This window comes from Phyllostomus discolor, chromosome 4 (assembly GCF_004126475.2).
Source record: "Phyllostomus discolor isolate MPI-MPIP mPhyDis1 chromosome 4, mPhyDis1.pri.v3, whole genome shotgun sequence".
NCBI lineage: Eukaryota > Metazoa > Chordata > Mammalia > Chiroptera > Phyllostomidae > Phyllostomus > Phyllostomus discolor.
The window spans coordinates 98,408,231-98,426,515 of NC_040906.2; the positions used below are offsets into that span (position 1 = coordinate 98,408,231).

At 38.1% G+C, this 18,285-nt stretch overlaps 1 protein-coding gene across 2 annotated transcripts in view; it reads left to right on the forward strand.

The window, feature by feature from the left end:
* Positions 1–18,285, forward strand: part of ACMSD (aminocarboxymuconate semialdehyde decarboxylase) — a 71,671-nt gene that overhangs the window by 36,908 nt on the left and 16,478 nt on the right. Inside the window, exon 8 of one of the 2 annotated variants that reach the window (XM_036023653.1) lies at positions 713–768. In XM_036023653.1, the coding sequence (XP_035879546.1) occupies positions 713–768 (56 nt within the window). Of the gene's footprint in view, positions 1–595; positions 769–18,285 lie in introns of both variants that reach the window. The other variant, XM_028510018.2, reaches the window with a different exon arrangement.

The window sequence follows — 18,285 nt, forward strand, 5'->3', positions numbered from 1 at the left end:
TTGCTTTATTTTGTTTTGTTTTTTATTTAAACCTCTTGTCAGACTACAAACTCTCTAGTTTGCAGTAATCCCTACCATTCACTACTGTTTACAAATAGACCTATTTTATTCATTTACATTTCCTGCTTGGTTCCTGTAGGTAATTGAGTTTGTGACTTGTAGACATTCAGACACACACAAAGTCTACCTGCAGCTCTCTAATCTGCTTTTCCTTCTCACCAGCATAGAGAAATCTTTTCATGTCACTAAGTAAGGCTTCATCACTTTTGTTGGTTACATGCAAGGCAATACATTTTATAAATATACCATCACAGGTTACCTTAGTATTTTATTATTATAACAATGATACATTTGAAAACTTTGACCACATATCTTTACACACTTGTCTTCTCTCTAGAATAAATTCCTCAAATCTGAATCTCTAGATGAATTCATGTTATTTCTCCTTGGTCCTCTCTCAGTGTTTGGAACCCAGCAGGTCCTTTGCTACTGTTAACCAGCTGGGCTATAGTGCCTTCTGTTTGCACACAACATGAGGATTAAAAAGAATCATTTTCAATGGAAGCAAGCCACTCAGTAAGGAATTTACTTGCAGGTGGAGCCTTCCCCTTTACAGTAGGAAGAATCTCCCATGGATTCAGCATGCGCCCAGATTTGTGTGCCCAGGACAATCCAATCAACCCAAAGAAATACCTTGGTTCCTTTTACACAGACTCCTTGGTTCACGATCCTATGGCCCTCAAGCTATTAGCAGACGTCATAGGAAAGGTAAGCTGTGGCTGCCACTTGGATGGCTTATAGGTAGCAGAGGGCAGGATCAGCAACCAGTTACTTGGGTTCTTTCCAAAAACCAGCCAGAAGAAAAGGCAACTGAAAGAACAGGGACAGTGAGGTTTTACAGCCAAGTCCAAGGCCCAAGCTGCCTGTCACTGGTCAACCAAAAAGCAGAGGCAGGGACTGGATTATAACTTCTCTGTTATTAGTATCAGAGGTCAGCTGTCTGAGAAGGTGGCAGGTAAAAACCCAAACATTCACTTTCCCTTGAGCTTTCAGAAGCAAGTTTATACACGGGGGGGACATGGGAATTTGGGAGGGGGAAGTCCCCAGGAGGAGCACAGACTGGCGTTTCTCTGGGAGTAGGAGGAGAGGGAGCTGAAGGGGAGTCCCGCAGTTTCCTCCCAAGCTGGCTCCCTTGGTTCTGCTGCTATCTCACCGTTTGCATTAGGATGCCTCTCTTCCCTGGACACTTTTGGTTTAAGGTCTAGGAGGTTCTGTATTCTCTGGTTAGGGAGGAGAGGCATAAACCATTTATTCTCAAATGTCCTTGGTTAGGGGAGACAGAATCTTGTGATTCACCAGCTGGCTGTAAATTGCTCAAACTGTCTGGCATTGTTTACCTTTGTCTCAGTTTCCCCATTCCACTTACCCAGGAATTTTCCTAGCTTCTTACCATCCTGTCTCAGTTTGGAACTAGTTTGCGCAGGGGACTGGACGCAGAACATACTTCACCACAGATTGAGTGTCACCAGGGAACCGGTACGGATGCCAGGGAATTCCCAGATAATCCACATGACGGGGGAGTTTCCCAGATCAGCTCCTTTTCCTTAAGGTCATCTCTGTACCCATCCAGAATGACACATCATGATCTAGTAAGCAGAAAAGAGCCACCAGTTTTGAACTCAAATTGACCTGGATTAAAACCCTTGCTCTCGCTCTTACTGACAAGGTAAATTATGAACTCAACTGTCCTCATTCACTAAGTGAAGAAAATGGGAACATTAAAGAGGGGGAACATGGACCACCTGAAATTTCTTTCTGAAATAACATGGTCTTCATTTTGAAAATGATTATCTCATTTGGCAAAAGAGATCAGCCTAGTTGTACTCTAAATCTCACAAGCAAAAAATCTTTCCTGTCTTGTGGTCTGCTAGCAGTATCTCTGTTGGCAGCATCTCCATGCTTAAGTGTTCTTTGAAAATGCTAACTCAGCAAGTTCAGACAATTTTAGATGAAAGGCCAGTCTGATTAGTGAAAAGTCTGAAATATTTAGTATTTTAATTCTGTTTTATAACCAACAGATATCTATGAAGGTTTTCCAGATTTTCTCAAGGAAAAAAAAATATTTGGGGTTTTCTAAAAGAACATGGACATACTTAAAGATTTGCAATATGGCACTTGAATTGAGAGTAGACTCAAAGGTATTTCAATTCTTGTCTAGCTAAAAAAAAAGAAGTCCATCATTTGAAAGGTACAAGTAGTGTTCTAGCTCAAAAATGGAGACTTCATCTCACTTTGAAGCTGACCGCCTCCCTGGCTGGAGAAACTCTCTAGAATATAAATGTGTAACATTCTGGCTTGCTAATAAATAATGTGGCTGAGATGCGTTTCTGAGCCTTCGAGCTTTTGTGTTGTCCCTGACAAAATAGGCACCTAGCAGCTGGTTGTGACTGTTAATTGTTTTTGATTTAGACAGAGAAATTAGGGTCAGGTATGTAAACAGTGTTAGGATGGTCAGTGGTGCATGCTGTGGAAGAATTCACAAAGAAAAGAAAGTGTAGAGAATAAAGTTTTTATTCACTCTCCAAGAAAGGAGAGGGGGCATAGTGTGGAGAGATAGACCAGCATTGAGGAATGAGGGCTTTGAATTTTTATCGCATTATAATTGGATTAAAAAAGGGTGGGGCTTGCTATTCTGTGGCCCCTGGGCTACTGCTGCATTGTAATACGAGGCTGCGGTTTGTTCCAGTGTTTTCTTCTGCCTGTGGCTGTAGGGAGCGGTTAGCTCTGCTCTTGCTTTCCAGTAATTTCCAGTCCTGGGGACAAGTGCAGAAGAGTAAAATGGCAGTCATGTTCAACAAGGTCACAGGCCTGCTAGGCAATGGTGCCACAGTAGCAAATGGGGTGGCTTTGTTCTTTCAAGCAGGAAACTGCAAAGAGGAGAAGCTGAAAGAGACTGTACACCCTGGACTTGGAGTAATGGAAAAGGGGAAGTGGGAAAGTGGTGTGGAATTTGGGACAGAGTCATTCTGATTATCTCTCATCAAGCCTAGTACTCCCTGGTTTTCTTGGAAATGGCAAAATCAGGAAAAAACATCCTTGGTGAATACCACACTGACCTTAAGAGAAATACCATCAACAGTGAGGGATACTGTCAGCATGAGAGTAGTTCAAACAGCATTCAGGGCAATACATATTGGCCAGGAGAAGAGCAGAAGTAGAAGACATGGCAAAAGCCTTGTGGACAGACTAGGAGTATATGAGTCCCTTTTAGAGACCCACAGAAGACCTCAGAGGGCACTCTGCAAAGTTAGTGGTCCTGAGATTTTGCCTTCAAATTGTGAGGATTTGAGCCATTATAATTTGGGCATCCAAAATAAATGTGACCCCATTTTACATGACCTCACAGGCTGGTGAATTTAGGACATTGAAGCAGTATATATAGTAATAATTTAGGATTCCCTTTAAAATATTAATGTTTCCTCATTCTAGTTATATTCTTATCAACAAATTCTCTCAAAAACAATCCCCAAACCAAAATGGCTAAGGAAAGTCCCAGCAGGATGTCAGGCTGGGCTAGAGAGCAGCTGCCTAGATTCCATGGAAAGGACATACTGTGGAGGGAGGTTTCCAGGATGGAAAAAAGGAACTGATGGAATATTTGATGTGTTCGAGAAGTTGAAACAATGCTTGCCAGGCATTAAACTGTTGATGCATTAGGGACAGACAAGCAGTGCATGCACTGAAAATTAAGCAAATAAAAGGAAAGGAAATAATTAATTCTAAGAAAACAAACATCCATATCATGCAAATAATCATTGTACATAATAAGCTGTGAACAATATTTACAGTCATAATAGTGTAAACACTGAATACTGTTTTCACTGAAAATTGTAATTCTACTGAAAAAATGGAGAAAAGAAGTTAGGGTGAGAAAGAAATTCGTACTGATCATAATGGGAAGTCAGTAGATACAGTAAATATTCTCTGAAGCTAACAAATCAAGAAACAATACTATATGCTTATTATCTGAAATTATGAGGGTAATTATCAAAAGGTACAGGTTAAAAAGGTAAAGGTGGCTGCCTTGGGGGTCAAGAGGTGGGAAAGTGGGCCCAGGACTGCTTTTGATAAGAAAAATATTCATAATATATAACTAACTATGTATGGGAATTACTTTGATAAATCAAAATTTTAAATAATACCATAAAATGAATAGTCGTATGTCATATGAAAACACAACCACTTACTGACACCTACTATTTCTAAAATATTGTGCTAAACAGATAAATTGTGTAATCTCTAAGCTTCTTTCCATCTCTAAGTTTCTTTATTTTTAATCTATGTGTATTCATTTTTTAAGACACACGCTAAAAATACTGGTTATGTGTTATCAGTCTACCACTGTAAAAATTATGAAAAAAAGGAAAACCTATTGCCTCCCTACAGAAACATGATCACAGGAAATTCCCTTTATGTATTTAGTTGGATAGATTTTTGAGAGGTCATCATCTCCCATTATGGTTATATCATGATTTTGGCTCTATCCACTGGTAACCTATTACTGCATAAGTACTTACACCAACTCAGCCTATCTCAGGCTCTCCCATGAGGTCACAGGCAAGCAGTCAGTCAGGGCTGCCATCTCCTGAAGGCTGAAAGGTTTATTTCCAAGGCACTTTTTACACATGGATGGCACACTGGGTCTGGGTTCCGGGAGGAGACCTCAGTTTCTCCCAAGCTGGTGGTGTTTCTGCTAATACAATCCCTTAAAAACTTTACAAGTCTCTTAGGAATCTTATCAGATTTCATACCATTAGGCAAACACCTTACCCATAAATCTCTGAGAAAGCCCTTCTCTACCTTTGATCTCTTGGAATGATGCTAAGGGACAATCCTGCAAGCTACATAGAAGCCCTTATTGTTTGACAGAATGCTTCTTTGAGGTGCTTCCTTAAATCTTTTGAGTCATGATGAAAATAGTATAGTTGTTACAGTCTACAGGGGGTTCCTCCCCACCTATCTGGGTTCGTTTTGCCCGCTGCCTCAGCAAGTGGAGGTGAAGGAAAAATGTCTCTTAATACCAGAGATCAGTGAAAAGAAAAGGAATTTATTATTCATTTGAAATAACACAACTAAAGTTCCCCACAAATGCACATAGTCCTCCTGGAACCCTCCGTGTGGAAAAAGGGAGTATCTCCAAAGCCTCGTGGTCCTGACTCTCACCCAAGCCCCATAGTCCCAACCAAGACACCAAAGCCACGTGGTCCTAGGCAGACGTGTGGTCCCAAAAAGAGAGACACCCAATGGCTGATGTGTCTCCGTTTAAATCCCAGCGCTAATCCTCTGTAGCCCCATTTCTACCTCCTCTCACAATTGGCCACAGCTGCCAGCATTCTGGGCCGGTGTAGTCCTGTGGTGTGGAGCCAATTATCTCCAAACTCTTCTGGACCCTATTACAAATCCCTGTTTGGGGCTCCCCTCTTGGCTGCACCCTGTTACATAGTTACATCTCGACTTCATTTTTAGACTATTTTTTTTCTAATTATGCCCTGGATTTAATCTTTGCCAGAAAGCCAGCTCTACTTTTTGCATCATTTGCCATTGAAGAGCTGGGAATTTTTAAACCCATCAGTTCCTGACTCTTTTATATCAAAGAGTTCTTCCTTTAAAGCACCCCCCTTGCATGTTACCATAAGAAGCAAGTAGTTGACAGTGTTCCTATTTTTTTTTTTTTTTTTTGCCACTACATAGCAAAGTTCTCATTTCCTCTAGTTTCTGGCAACATTTTTCTCATTCTCCATGAAACCCTACTGATACACTTCTCACAGTCCATCAGGGTTAGAAGGCTTCACAGCAGTCTTTAGTCTTTCCCTATTCTCAAGGTTCTTCCAACTTCCTCCCACTGGTGAGTTCCAAATCCACTCCCACATTTTTATGTTTTTGAAATGGCAGCACTCCACTTACGAGTACCAGAATATGTATTATTATTTATTGCTGCATAATAAATTAACCTAAAAGTTAGTGGTTTAAAACAACAGTGAAACTTATTGTCTATCTGATTCCACTGGATCAGGAATTCAGGAACCCCATGGCTGGGCAGTTTCTGGTTCAGGGTTTTTTCATGAGATTCAATGAGATGACTGCAGTCCACTAATGATGTCTGTCTGTCTGTCTGTCTGTCTATCTATTTTTCATTGTTAATTTTTTTTGCATACTACTTACACTAACTTAACCCCAAGAGTTACAATTGTGTAACTCTTCTCTCAGTATATTCAAACATATTGTGTACTGTATTGTATCAATGCTATCTTTTTAAAGAGATATTGGTACCTTCAGGAGCCTTCTGACTTGCTCCAGTCTGGACTGGATTGCTATTTACACCTGCTGCACAGCCGTCATCTTGAAATCTCCCTTTGGTCACACTTTCTGTCTCTCTCTTTCCCTCTGTCTCTCTGTCTCCCTCTCTCTCTCTCATCATCTCACAATCTCTCTCTCTCTCTCTCTCTCTCTCTCTCTCTCTCTCACACACACACACACACACACACACACACACACACACACACACTGAACTCCCTGTTTCCCGAATCCTACTATTTTTCCAATTGCTTGGTGGAGAACATCCTCCAATAACTTTCTGAGAAAGGGAGCATAGGAGATGAAATTTTTGAAGCCTTGATTATCTATAAATGTCTTCATTCTTCCTTTAGAATGTTGAATTTCCTTTACAAACAAATGTAGAGTTATACACCTAGCCAATGTTGTTTGCTAGGTGTGTAATTCTAGCTTGGAAACTGATTTTCCTATTAATTTTAAAGACTTTTTTCCATTGTATTCTGACTTCTAGAAATGCTGTTGAGTAATGTAATGCCATTCTAATCCTTGAATCTGCTTATAAAACCTGCTTCTCTCCCCATCCTCCCCACATTCTCAAAGACTAAGATTTTCTTTTCATCTTGAAGTTTCACAATAATATTACTTGACGTGGGTCTATTTTCAGCCATTATACTAGCCACATGGTAAGCCCTTATATTTTGTAAATTTTATTTTTAAAAAATTTTATTTTTATTTTTTCCTTTATTTTTATTGTTGACACCATTACAGATGTCCTCATTTCCCACCACCCCACCTTCCCTCTGACCACCACCATACTGTTGTCTGAGTCTATGGGTTATAAATATATGTTCTTTGGCTTATTCCAGATTTTCTTAATTTATTCCTTTAGTGACATCCTTTCCCCTGTGTTCTCTTTCTGGAGTTCTGTTTATTCTAAAGTTGAACCTTATTTTTTTCTGTCTTACATAGCCCCCCCCCCCCTTTGAGTTTTTGCTTTATGTTCTGGGAGATCTCCTGAACTTTATTTATGAAGACTTCTATTTGATTGGTTTCATTTATTTATTTAATTTCCAAGAGTCATTGTTAGTGTCCTTGTCCTCTAAACTTTTTACATCTGCCAGGGCTCCATGCTTTTTTCTACATTCAGTACTGTTCTATTCAGGGGTTCTAAAATGTTAGAATGGCCTGGAAGCAATGAAAAAATCTTTCATCACCAAAGAAAGATTTTATTATGTATTAGGCAGTGGGGCATATGTATTGGAATATTTGCATCTGACTTAAAATTTAAATGTATTTTAATACTTCTGTCTGTAGCAACCTCTCCAACCTGTATTCCAGTTAAATGATGTTTTCCTGTGCACTGCTGTTCTCAGTAGAGTAAAACTCTTTTTGATCCCTGTAGGCTTCCTGAGAACAAGAGCATAACTTACCACCTTTTCAAGAAGTTGTAATAAATGAGAGAGAGGTCAAGTCCTGTCTCTACCATTTGTTAAATGGGTAACCTTCAATATCGAGTCACTTACCTTCTCAGCCTGTCCTCAATTGTAAAATGGAGATAATAACCAGGTAGAGTTGATGTGAGGAGCTATATTATACTATGCCAAAGGACTATACAAATGTCAGTGGTTTATATTATCCAGTAGGTGTTAAGATAATAGGTGTTAAGTTAATGTTTGTTAATTCAGTTGTGTAATGATAAACAAGATCATTACACAACTGAATTATGTAGGATATAAGGTTATGAAGGATATAAGGCTAATCTTACTTTACAATGATTGAGTTAAATCTGGCTCTTTCTCTGGAAAATTATGTCTCAGAGAACAAACTGAATCCTTGGTATACTAGAATGTTTGTATATTAAGCTATGTTATAACAGAGTTATGTTGTATTTACTGCAAATGCTAATAATGAAATATGCTAATAAGAAGATAGCTAATTGTTTCTTTTCCAGAAGACAAAGGAATTCTCCTTAACATTTTGCATTTATTTAGTAAGCCACATCTTTCAGTGTTCGCAGAATTCCCTGAAAATGTGAAGGAATTAATGTATCCCAGCTGGTGAGCAGTTTATTTCCCTTTCCTGGAAGGAATATTAATCTCTATTATGATCAGCTCAGTAAGTCTTTGGCCTCATAGGGTATGTGTGCTGCTAATTTCAGGAAAGTAAATACATGTTGGGCAGACTGTTGGTGCTGAAAACTCATTCAGGATCATTCCCTGCTTTACTGCCTAACAAAGAAACTAAGGTTTATCTAGAAGGTATAATTTCAGGATCCCAGATGAGCAAGCCATGGTACCAAAATGCCCACCATTAGAATTATTTTTATTTAATAGTTTAATATTATTTTATATTTAATAGTTTTTAGAAAGTCCTACTAACTGTAGATGTTGTCAAATATTGCATTAGCACACATATTCTTAAAAATTGGCTCATGATTGATCCCAAGGAAATAAACTCTTAAATCACACACAAGAAACAAAAGAAAATTCCAGCTTTTAGGAGGTCAGGATCAAGTATGTTTAGTTCAGACCTGAGATGTCACAAGGGTCTTAGGTATCCCCAGGGAACTTGGATCCATAGGAAACATGCAACAGTCATCCAAGGCCAGACTAACTACGCCTCCTTAACCAGGATTCTGCATGCAATCCAGTTAGAGCATAATTAATTTGCAGTTGTGAGATAACAGGCAATAGAAACAGCAATACAAAAGTATTTTTTCACTCAAGAAGATTTATTAAGCATTAATCAAGGAGAGGGCTGATATTAAGCAATGGAGTATGAGACCTTCATCCTACAGTACCCATACAACTCTTAAGGAATCTCTTCTCCCCATCTTTTCTCTGTTATTCCTTCTCCCTCTGAACAAGCAGAGCAATTAACAAAAACTTATTTCCAGTGCTAGTTCTTTTATGCCTACTTCTCTCTCCCTTATGAAATTACTAACAAGTTAAAAATGGTCTAAAGTTTACCAGAGGTATCAAAAAAAGGTGTACAAGCAGCCTAAAGTTTACCAGACATATTAATAAAAGGTGTACAAACACCTTTTAATCTGCTGAGAGTATCTCAATGGATTGAATGCCAACCTGCAACTGAAAGGTAAACAGTTCGATTCACAGTCAGGGAACATGCCTGGGTTGCAGGCCAGGTCCCCAGTTAGGGGAATTTGAGAGGCAATCAATCGATGCATCTCTTAGACATCAATATTTCTCCCCCTTTCTTGTCTCCCTCATTTCCCCTCTCTCTAAAAATAAATAAATAAAATATTTTTTTAAGAAAAGTTGTACAGATGGTAAGTGTTTGAAAAATTTACAAACCAGATCGTTATAGGAGGATACTTAACCTCCTATAGAGAGGAGTTGTGACAATAGCTACAAATAATTAAATGCTGACAAATTATGTTAGGTGTTCTCCAACAGGCCATCTAAAATCGCGTTAGGAAGGGGAGCAGGAAGTATCTTAACCAGGAAGGATGAATTGCTGGGTAGTGTTTTTCATTTCTGCTTTATAGTCATTTGCTTTCTCTACATTAAAACAAAACAGATCCCACTCCCTTCCTTAAAGTGTATTTAAATCCTAGAAGGCCACAATACTAGGAATGGAAGGATTCTGAACTACAGAGAAAATTAATTTCTAGATTTCAATTTCATGCTAATATAGGTGACAAATGTAGTATAAGCATGAACTTTTAAAAATTATATTGTATTTTGGAATTGTAAACAGCTTTATTAGCAAGAATAGTAGAAATATGGACAGATGAACCTCCAGTGAATACCAAGCAGGCAGTTCAGACCAAGATCAGCTGTTCACACAGAAGTGAGTAGACATAACTTTGGGTCTTCAGGGCTTCTATCAACAGGTGTAGTTGTTCAGTTTTATGCAGGAATGAATATGAGAATCTAGATATAATTGTTAGACTATCATGGCCTTTCTCTAAATTTTATTATGTACTTTATTATTTCATGTAAATGTATTCAAAAAACCTAGGAAAATATTTTTTTGGTAGAAGTCAAAGTGTCACATCCTCATGACAGTTCAAATTTAGAGTATTTAAAATACATTTAATTTCAGGCTTAGTAATATTCAGACCTCCCTCTTTCATACAGTCAAGCATTCATTCCTTTGATAAACATATTTGTTAAAGAAACTCTCAGATTGATTATAAGCATATGTCAGAGTTTTATTTCCAACTTGTTTCAAAGGAAGAAGCTTTCTCAAAAGTTCATTTCAAAGATTCTATTTTGGCAGAGACATTTTATAGGGGATAAAATGGTTAGATAGTTCTGTTAAACTGAAAAATAAAGGGAGGAGGAGGAGATGGGAAGAAGAATTCTATCAAGAGTGCTAATTATTTCCCAAGCAAAGCAGCTAGTCATATGGGACCACAAAGTTCTGCTCCAGCTCAGGTTTGGGACAACTTTCTTACTCATTTATTGGGGAAAAGAAATATGCCATGTTAACGAATTTGGGCCTTGCTTTCTGGGTAATTGGAAATTATTGGAAGATTTTAGATAGGGATGTGGTGTGATCAGATTTGTATTTTAAAAATAGCATTCTCTCCAGTGTTAGGTATTGATTGAAATGAATAAGACTGAATTGAAGTGAACAAATGATCTCAGGGAGACCAGTTAGAAAACTATATTAATGACCCAGTTTAATTCAGTAAACTTTGACTCTCTACCAAGCCTTTGACTCAGACCTGGCACACTGCATCTGTCCCAGTTCTAAGCTGAGTGGATGTGATAGAGACACAAGTGTGGCTCCACCACATACTAGCTGTGCAACTCTAGGCAAGTTAGTTGTCACCTCTGTTTCTTCATCTGTTGAATAGGAATAATAGTAAAAATCATCCCATAGAAAGGTTTGTGTGAATAAAATGAGTTGATGAATGCAATGGCTTAACGTAACATCTTGCACATAGTAAGTAATCAATAAATCTTAGATATTATTACTACTATATAAGTGATTAACTCATAGAAATGTAGGAAGTGCTATGAATAAAAGTGTATATAGGGTGGTTTGGGAGTACAGAGGTCACACTTGGCTGAGCTAAGAGATGGTCACAGTCTAAGTTAAGGGAGAAATTGGGGAAGTGAAGTATGTGATGGATTCAAGAAATGATATAGAGGAAAACTTCAAAGCTTAGCGATCCATTACATCTAAGCCCAGACATATCAATTTTTTCTGGGAAAAAAACCCCCATATTGTTAAGATGTCAGTTCTCTCCAAATTAATCTATAGATTCAACATAATCCAAGCCAAAGCTAAAATGTATACGCATATGTATAGGCAGAGCCAAAATTATTTTTAAAAAGAAAAAGCTGGAGACTTGCACTATCTGATTTCAAGAGGTACTATAAAGCTATAGCAATCAACACAATGTGGTACCGACATAGAATGGAAAATAGGTTGATGGAGTAGGCTAGAGAGGCAGAAATAGACTCACTCTTATCCAGTCAATTATTTTTTTCTTTAGTCTTTACTGTATTTTTCCATTACCATTTAGTCCACTTATCCCTCCCTCCCCCAGAATCAACACATTGTTGTTAATGTCAATGAGTCCTTTTCCATTTTGCCCAATCCCTCTGACCACTAATATACCCCCACCTGAGCTGTCATCCTGCTCTCCATCTATGAGTCTGTCTCTGTTTTGCTTGTTAGTTCATTTTGTTCATTAGAGTCCACATAAGAGTGAAATCATATAGTATTTGTCTTTTTCTGACTGGCTTATTTCACTCAGCATAGTTCTCCAGGTCTATCCATATTGTCACAAAGGGTAAAATTTTCTTTTTTATGGCTGAGTAGTATTCCATTGTGTAAATGCCCCATAGTTGTTTTATCCACTCATCTATTGATTGACACTTGGGCTGCTTCCATATCTTGGTAGCTGTAAATAACACTTCAGTGAACACACGGATGCTTATGTTCTTTTGAATTAGAGTTTTGGGTTTCTTCAGATATATTCCCAGAAGTGGGATCACTGTGAAAAATGCAATTCCATTTTTAATTTTCTGAGGTATCTCCATGCTTCTTTCCACAGTGGCTGCACCAATATGCATTTTACCAACAGAGCAAACAATTTCCCATTTCTCCATATCCATACAGCACTTGTTGTTTATTGATTTATTGATGATAGACATTCTGACAGGTATGAGATGATATCTCATTGGATTTGATGTGGACGCTGGCCAGCAGTGTCCGTGGTGTTATGAATGAGATATGAGACAATTCACATCGGACTACTGAGTCCTCTGGAGAAAAAGGGACGACTGGCTTCTCTCTCAAGGGGAGAGCGCCCCGACCCTTACCTTGACAGCTTTTATTGGATTCAATTGCATAGGAATACATGGTGTACACGTAAAGCTCATCAATCATTATCAGGCTAGAAGTGATTAAACAATAGATAGCATACAAAGAGCTCTGAGGGCCTATTTTGAGTCCAGGTCAGATAGCTAAAGGGCCATAAAACTTTGAGAAACAAACTCACTTCCTGCTTGAACTCCTTACCATTTAAATTGAGGGTATTAGCAAGTAGATTTCATAGGATTTGTGCATTCTTTCTTAGGCAGATTGCCCTAGGGAACCCACCCTTTCCAGCACAGGGCTGTACCCACCTCCGCATTGTTTCAGGCTTAAGTCATTATTTTCAGGCTTAAGTCAGGCAGGGGGAAGTAAGGCAGCCAAGAGATTAGGAGACTTCTGGCAGACAGAATGAGGACTCAGGCTTTGTCAAAGCCAAAGGGCGAGGATCTCATCCCTTTTCTGTAGCCCCCAAGTCCTTCCCTGGAGGCTCCGTGATCATGAGTATCTCAGGTCATTCCTCCCTTGAGGAATCTTACCCATCATTAGCTAACAGACCAGCATTGGGGCAAGTTATGGATGAAGTAAAAGGAGCAGAAGTGGCACTCCTTGCCAGGAGATAAGCTTTGTTCCTTAGTGGGCTTATGGTCCCAAGGTCACTCACTCAGCCTTAGCCATGGGGGAGTTACAGCTTCTGAAACCTGGTAGGGCAGTTCCCAACAGTGGTTTTTAATTGCATTCTCTGATGATTAGTGATGTTGAGCATCTTTCATATGTGGTATTGGTCATCTGTATGTACTCTTTGGAGAAGTGTCTATTCAGGTCCTTTGCCCATTTTTTAATTGGGTTATTTGGTTTTTTTGGAATTGAGTTTTATAAGTTCTTTACAAATTTTGGATATTAACCCCTTAGCAGATGAATTAGTGAATATGTTCTCCCATTCTGTGGTTGTCTTTTATTTTGTTGATGGTTTCCTTTGCTGTACATAAACCTTTTAGTTTTATGTGATCATATTATTTATTTTCTCTTTTGTTCCTTTACCTGGGGACATATCTCATAAAGTATTGCTACAAGCAATGTCTGAAATTTTGCTTCCAGGTTTCTTTCTATGATTTTTATGGTGTCAAGTCTACATTTAAGTCTTTAACCCATTTTGAATTTATTCTTGTGTGTGGCATAAGAAGGTGGTCTAGTTTCATTTTGCTGCACATTATCTGTCCAATTTTTCCAACACTGTTTGTTGAATAAACTATCTTTAGCTCATTGTATGTGCTTGCTTCCTCTGTCAAATATTGACTGTAAAGGTGTGGGTTTATTTCTGGGTTCTCTATACTGTTCCATTGATCTATGTGTCTGTTATTATGCCAGTACCATGCTGTTTTGATTACCATGGCCTTATAATATAGTTTGATATAAGGTAGCATGATTCCTCCAACTTTGTTCTCCTCCTCAGAATTGCTGTTGCTCTGCAGAGCCTTTTATGGTTCCATGTAAATTTTGAGATATTTGTTCTAGATCTGTGAAATACATCATTGATATCTTGATAGGAATTGCATAGCATGCATAGATTGCTTTGGGAAGTATGGACATATTAATAATGTTAATTCTTCCTACTCATGAACATGGTATGTGCTTCCACTTGTTGTATCTTCTCTAATTTCTTTCTTCAGTGTCTTATACTTTTCTGAGTACAGGTATTTTACATCTTGGTTCAGTTTATTCCTAGGTATTTTATTCTTTCTGTAGTAGTTGTGAACAGGGTTGTTTTCTTAATTTCCCTTTCTGTAGTTTGTTTTCATAATATAAAAACAATATGATTTCTGGATATTAATTTTGTATCCTGCTATACTGCTGAACTCATTTATCAGTTCTAGTAGCTTCTTGGTGGAATCTTTGGGGTTCTCTATGTACACTATCATGTCAACTTCAAATAAGGGTAGTTTACTTCTTCCTTTCCAAGTTGAATAACTTTTACTTCTTCTTGTCTGATTAGGACTGGCTAGGACTTCCAGTACTGTGTTGAAAAGAAAGGTGAAGTGGCCATCCCTGTCTTGTTCTGCATTCTTAAGGGGAATACTTGTAGGTTTGCCTGTTGAGTATGATGCTGGCAGTGGGTTCTGCCATCTATGGTCTTTAATACGTTTATGTATGTTCCCTCTATTCACACTTTGCTAAGAGTTTTTGTTATATAACAGTGCAGGATTTTATCAAATGCTTTTTCTGCTTCTATTGATATGATCATGTGATTTTATCCTTCATTTTGTTTATGTGATGTATACCATTTATTGATGTGTGAATGTTGTACCAGCCTTGTATTCCTGGAATAAATCTTAGTTGATCATGGTGTATGATCTTTCTGATGTAATTGCTGTATTTGGTTTGCTAATATTTTGTTGAGAATTTTAGCATCTATGTTCATCAGTAATATTGGCCTATAATTTTCTTTCTCTGTAGTGTCTTTATCTGTTTTGGAATTTGGATAACGCGTGCTGGCCTCATAAAATGAGTTTGGAAGACTTCCCTCCTCTTGAATTTTATGTAATAATTTGAGGAGGAGAAGTGTTAGTTCTCAGAATGTTTGCTTAAATTCACCTATGAAGCCATCTAGTCTGGGGGGAGGGGAGCTATTGTTGGGAGTTTTTTTTATTACTGCTTCAATTTCACTAGGTATAATTCTGTCCATTCAGATTCTCTGATTCTTCTGATTTGGTTTTGGAAGTTTGTATATTCCAGGAATTTATCCATTTCTTCCAGGTTGTCCAATTTGTTGACATATAGCTTGTTCATATATTTTCTTATGATCCTTTGTATTTCTTTGGTGTATATTGTTATTCTCCTGTTTCATTTCTGAGTTTATTTATTTGGGTCCTCTCTCTCTCCTTCTCTCTGAATCCCTCTCTCTCTTTTGATAAGTCTGGTTAAGGGTTTGTCAATCTTGTTATCTTCTTAAATAATCACCATTGGATTTATTAATTTTAGGCTCTATTTTGTTTATTTCTGCTCTTTATTATTTTCTTTCTTCAATTCACTTTGCAGTTTGTGTTCTTTTTCAAATTTCTGTAAGTGTAAAGTTAGATAGATTGTTATTTGAGTTTTTTCTTGTTTTTGAGATAGGCCTGTAAGGCTATGAATATTCTTCTTAGGATTGTTTTCCCAGTGTCCCACAAATTTTGGGTTGATGTGTTCTCATTTTCACTTGTTTCAAGTTATCTTTTGATTTCTTCCTGATCTTGTTTTTGACCCATTCATTGATTAATAACACGTTTTTTAGCTTCCATATTTATGCATGTTTTTCAGTGTCCTTCTGTGATTAATTTCTAGTTTCAAAATGTTGTGGTCAAAAGAAGATGTTTGATATGATTTCAATTTTCTTAAATTTATTAAGACTTGTTTTGTGTCCTAATGTGTTCTATCCTAGAAAAACATTCCCTGTGCACTTGAAAAGTATGTATATTCTGATGCTTTGGTATAAAATGCTCTGAAGATATCAATTAAATCCATTTGATCTAGTTTGTTGTTTAAGGCCACTGTCTCCTTGTTGATTTTCCGTATGGAAAATCTATCCATTGAAGTCAATGGGGTGGTTAAAAGCCCAGACTATGATTCTATTTCTGTCAGTCACTCCCTTTATGTCCCTCAGATTTGCTTCACATATTTAGGTGCTCCTATGTTGGGTGCATAATGTTTACTAGGGTTATATCCTCTTGTTTGAATTTTTCCCTTTATCACTCTATAGTGTCCTTCTTTGTCTCTTACCTATAGCATTTGTTTTAAAGCCTATTTTGTCAGATATAAGTACTGCTACCCCAGCTTTCTTTCCCATTCCATTTTCACAAATATCTTTTTCTATCTCTTACTTTTAGTCGGTGTGTATCTTTCAATCTGAGATGTATCTCTGAAGCAGCATATATATGGGTCTTGTTTTTTTATCCATTCAGCTAACCTATGTCTTTTGGTTGGAGCATAATGAAACCATTTACATTTAAGGTGACCACTGATAGATTACATATGTAGTACCATTTTATTGTCAGACTATTTCTCCTCTGTTATTTTTTTCTTTCTCTTTTTCTTCTTATCTTAAAGCAACCCCTTTAACATTTGTTGCAGTACTGGTTTGGGTGTAACAAACTTCTTTAGCTTTTTCTTGTCTGAAAAGCTCTTTATTTCTCCTTCAATTTAAATGATAGCCTTGCTGGGTAAAGTAAAACCTTGATTGTAGGTCTTGCTTTTCACCACCTTGACTATTCACACTACTCCCTTCTGGCCTGAAACGTTTCTGTTGAGAAATCAGATAACAGTCTAACTGGTGCTCCTTGATGGCAACTACCTGCTTTTTTCTTGTAGCATTTAAGATTTTCTCCTTGTTTTTAAGCCTTATCATTTCAATTATGATGTGTTTTGGTGTTATACCTCTTTGGGTCCAACAAGTTTGGGACTATCTGCACTCCTGGACTCGTTGTGGTCTTTCCCTTCAACAGAATTAGGGAAGTTTTTTGGTCATCTACTTTCTTCAAATAGGTTTTCAATTCCTGCTTGCTCTCTTCCCCTTCTGGTATTCCCATGAGGTAGATGTTGTTATGCTTCTTGTGTCCAAGATGTTCCTTAAGCTCTGTTTTTAATTTTTTTTCTTTTTGCTGCTCTGACTCGTGTTTTTTTCTACCTTGTCTTCCAAAGCACTGATTCAATCCTCTGCTTCATCTAAACCAACTGTCCATACCTTCCAGTGTATTATTTATTTCAGATATTGCAGTCTTTATTCTGACTGGTCTTTTTTGTGGTTTCTGTCTTTTTTCATGCTGTTAAGTATCCTTATAATCATTACTCCAAACTCTCTATCTGATAAATTGCTTGCCTCCACTTCATCTAGCTCTTCTTCTGGAGAATTTCTTGTTCTTTTGTTTGGGGTCTGTTTTTTTTGTTCTCCCATTTTTGGCTGCTCTTGTATTTGTTCCATGTATGGATAGGTCTGCAAAGCCTCTGGTGCAGGTCTTTGTTCAGATGCTACTTGTCACTGTCCCTGAGCAATATGTTTGGAGATATCAGTGATCCATAGCATGTGGCTTCCCTCTGTTGGGACTGTTTGTGTACAGAAAAGAATCAGGCTGTGCACCACAGCCAGTTTTTTACCACTACTGGGCCAAGAGGAGAGTCAGCTAAAGTCTCAGAGGCTCCCAGATATTTGCCTTAGTTCTTAAATTTAATCAGTATAGAGCCTCAAACTATACTCCAGCAACCCTGTCTTAAGCTCCACAGGGCGGGGCAGAGCAATTCCTGCAGGCATGGCTATTACTTCCCCTCAAGCTAATGCCACTTGGAGAGGAATGCTCTGCCTCAGAAAAGATGGCCTCTGCAGAATGGGAATATCTCAGCAGAGGAATCCTGCTAGCTATTCCTTCAGTTCTCTTCCCCAAAGCCACCAGCCCCAGATTCTCCTCACACATCTCTAGTTCACTCTGACCTCCCTCTGCTGGAGCCCAGGGTAAATGGCTGCAAATAAAACTTTGTTCATTGGCCTTTAAGAGGCTCCAGTCATCTCCAGCAATCTCTCCCTGGCAGACAGGAACCTCTGCTGTCTTTCAAGCTGTGTGTTATCTGCTTTCTGGTGCTATAGGCTGGGGAACCCAGCTTGGGGTTTAGACCACACACTTCTCAGGG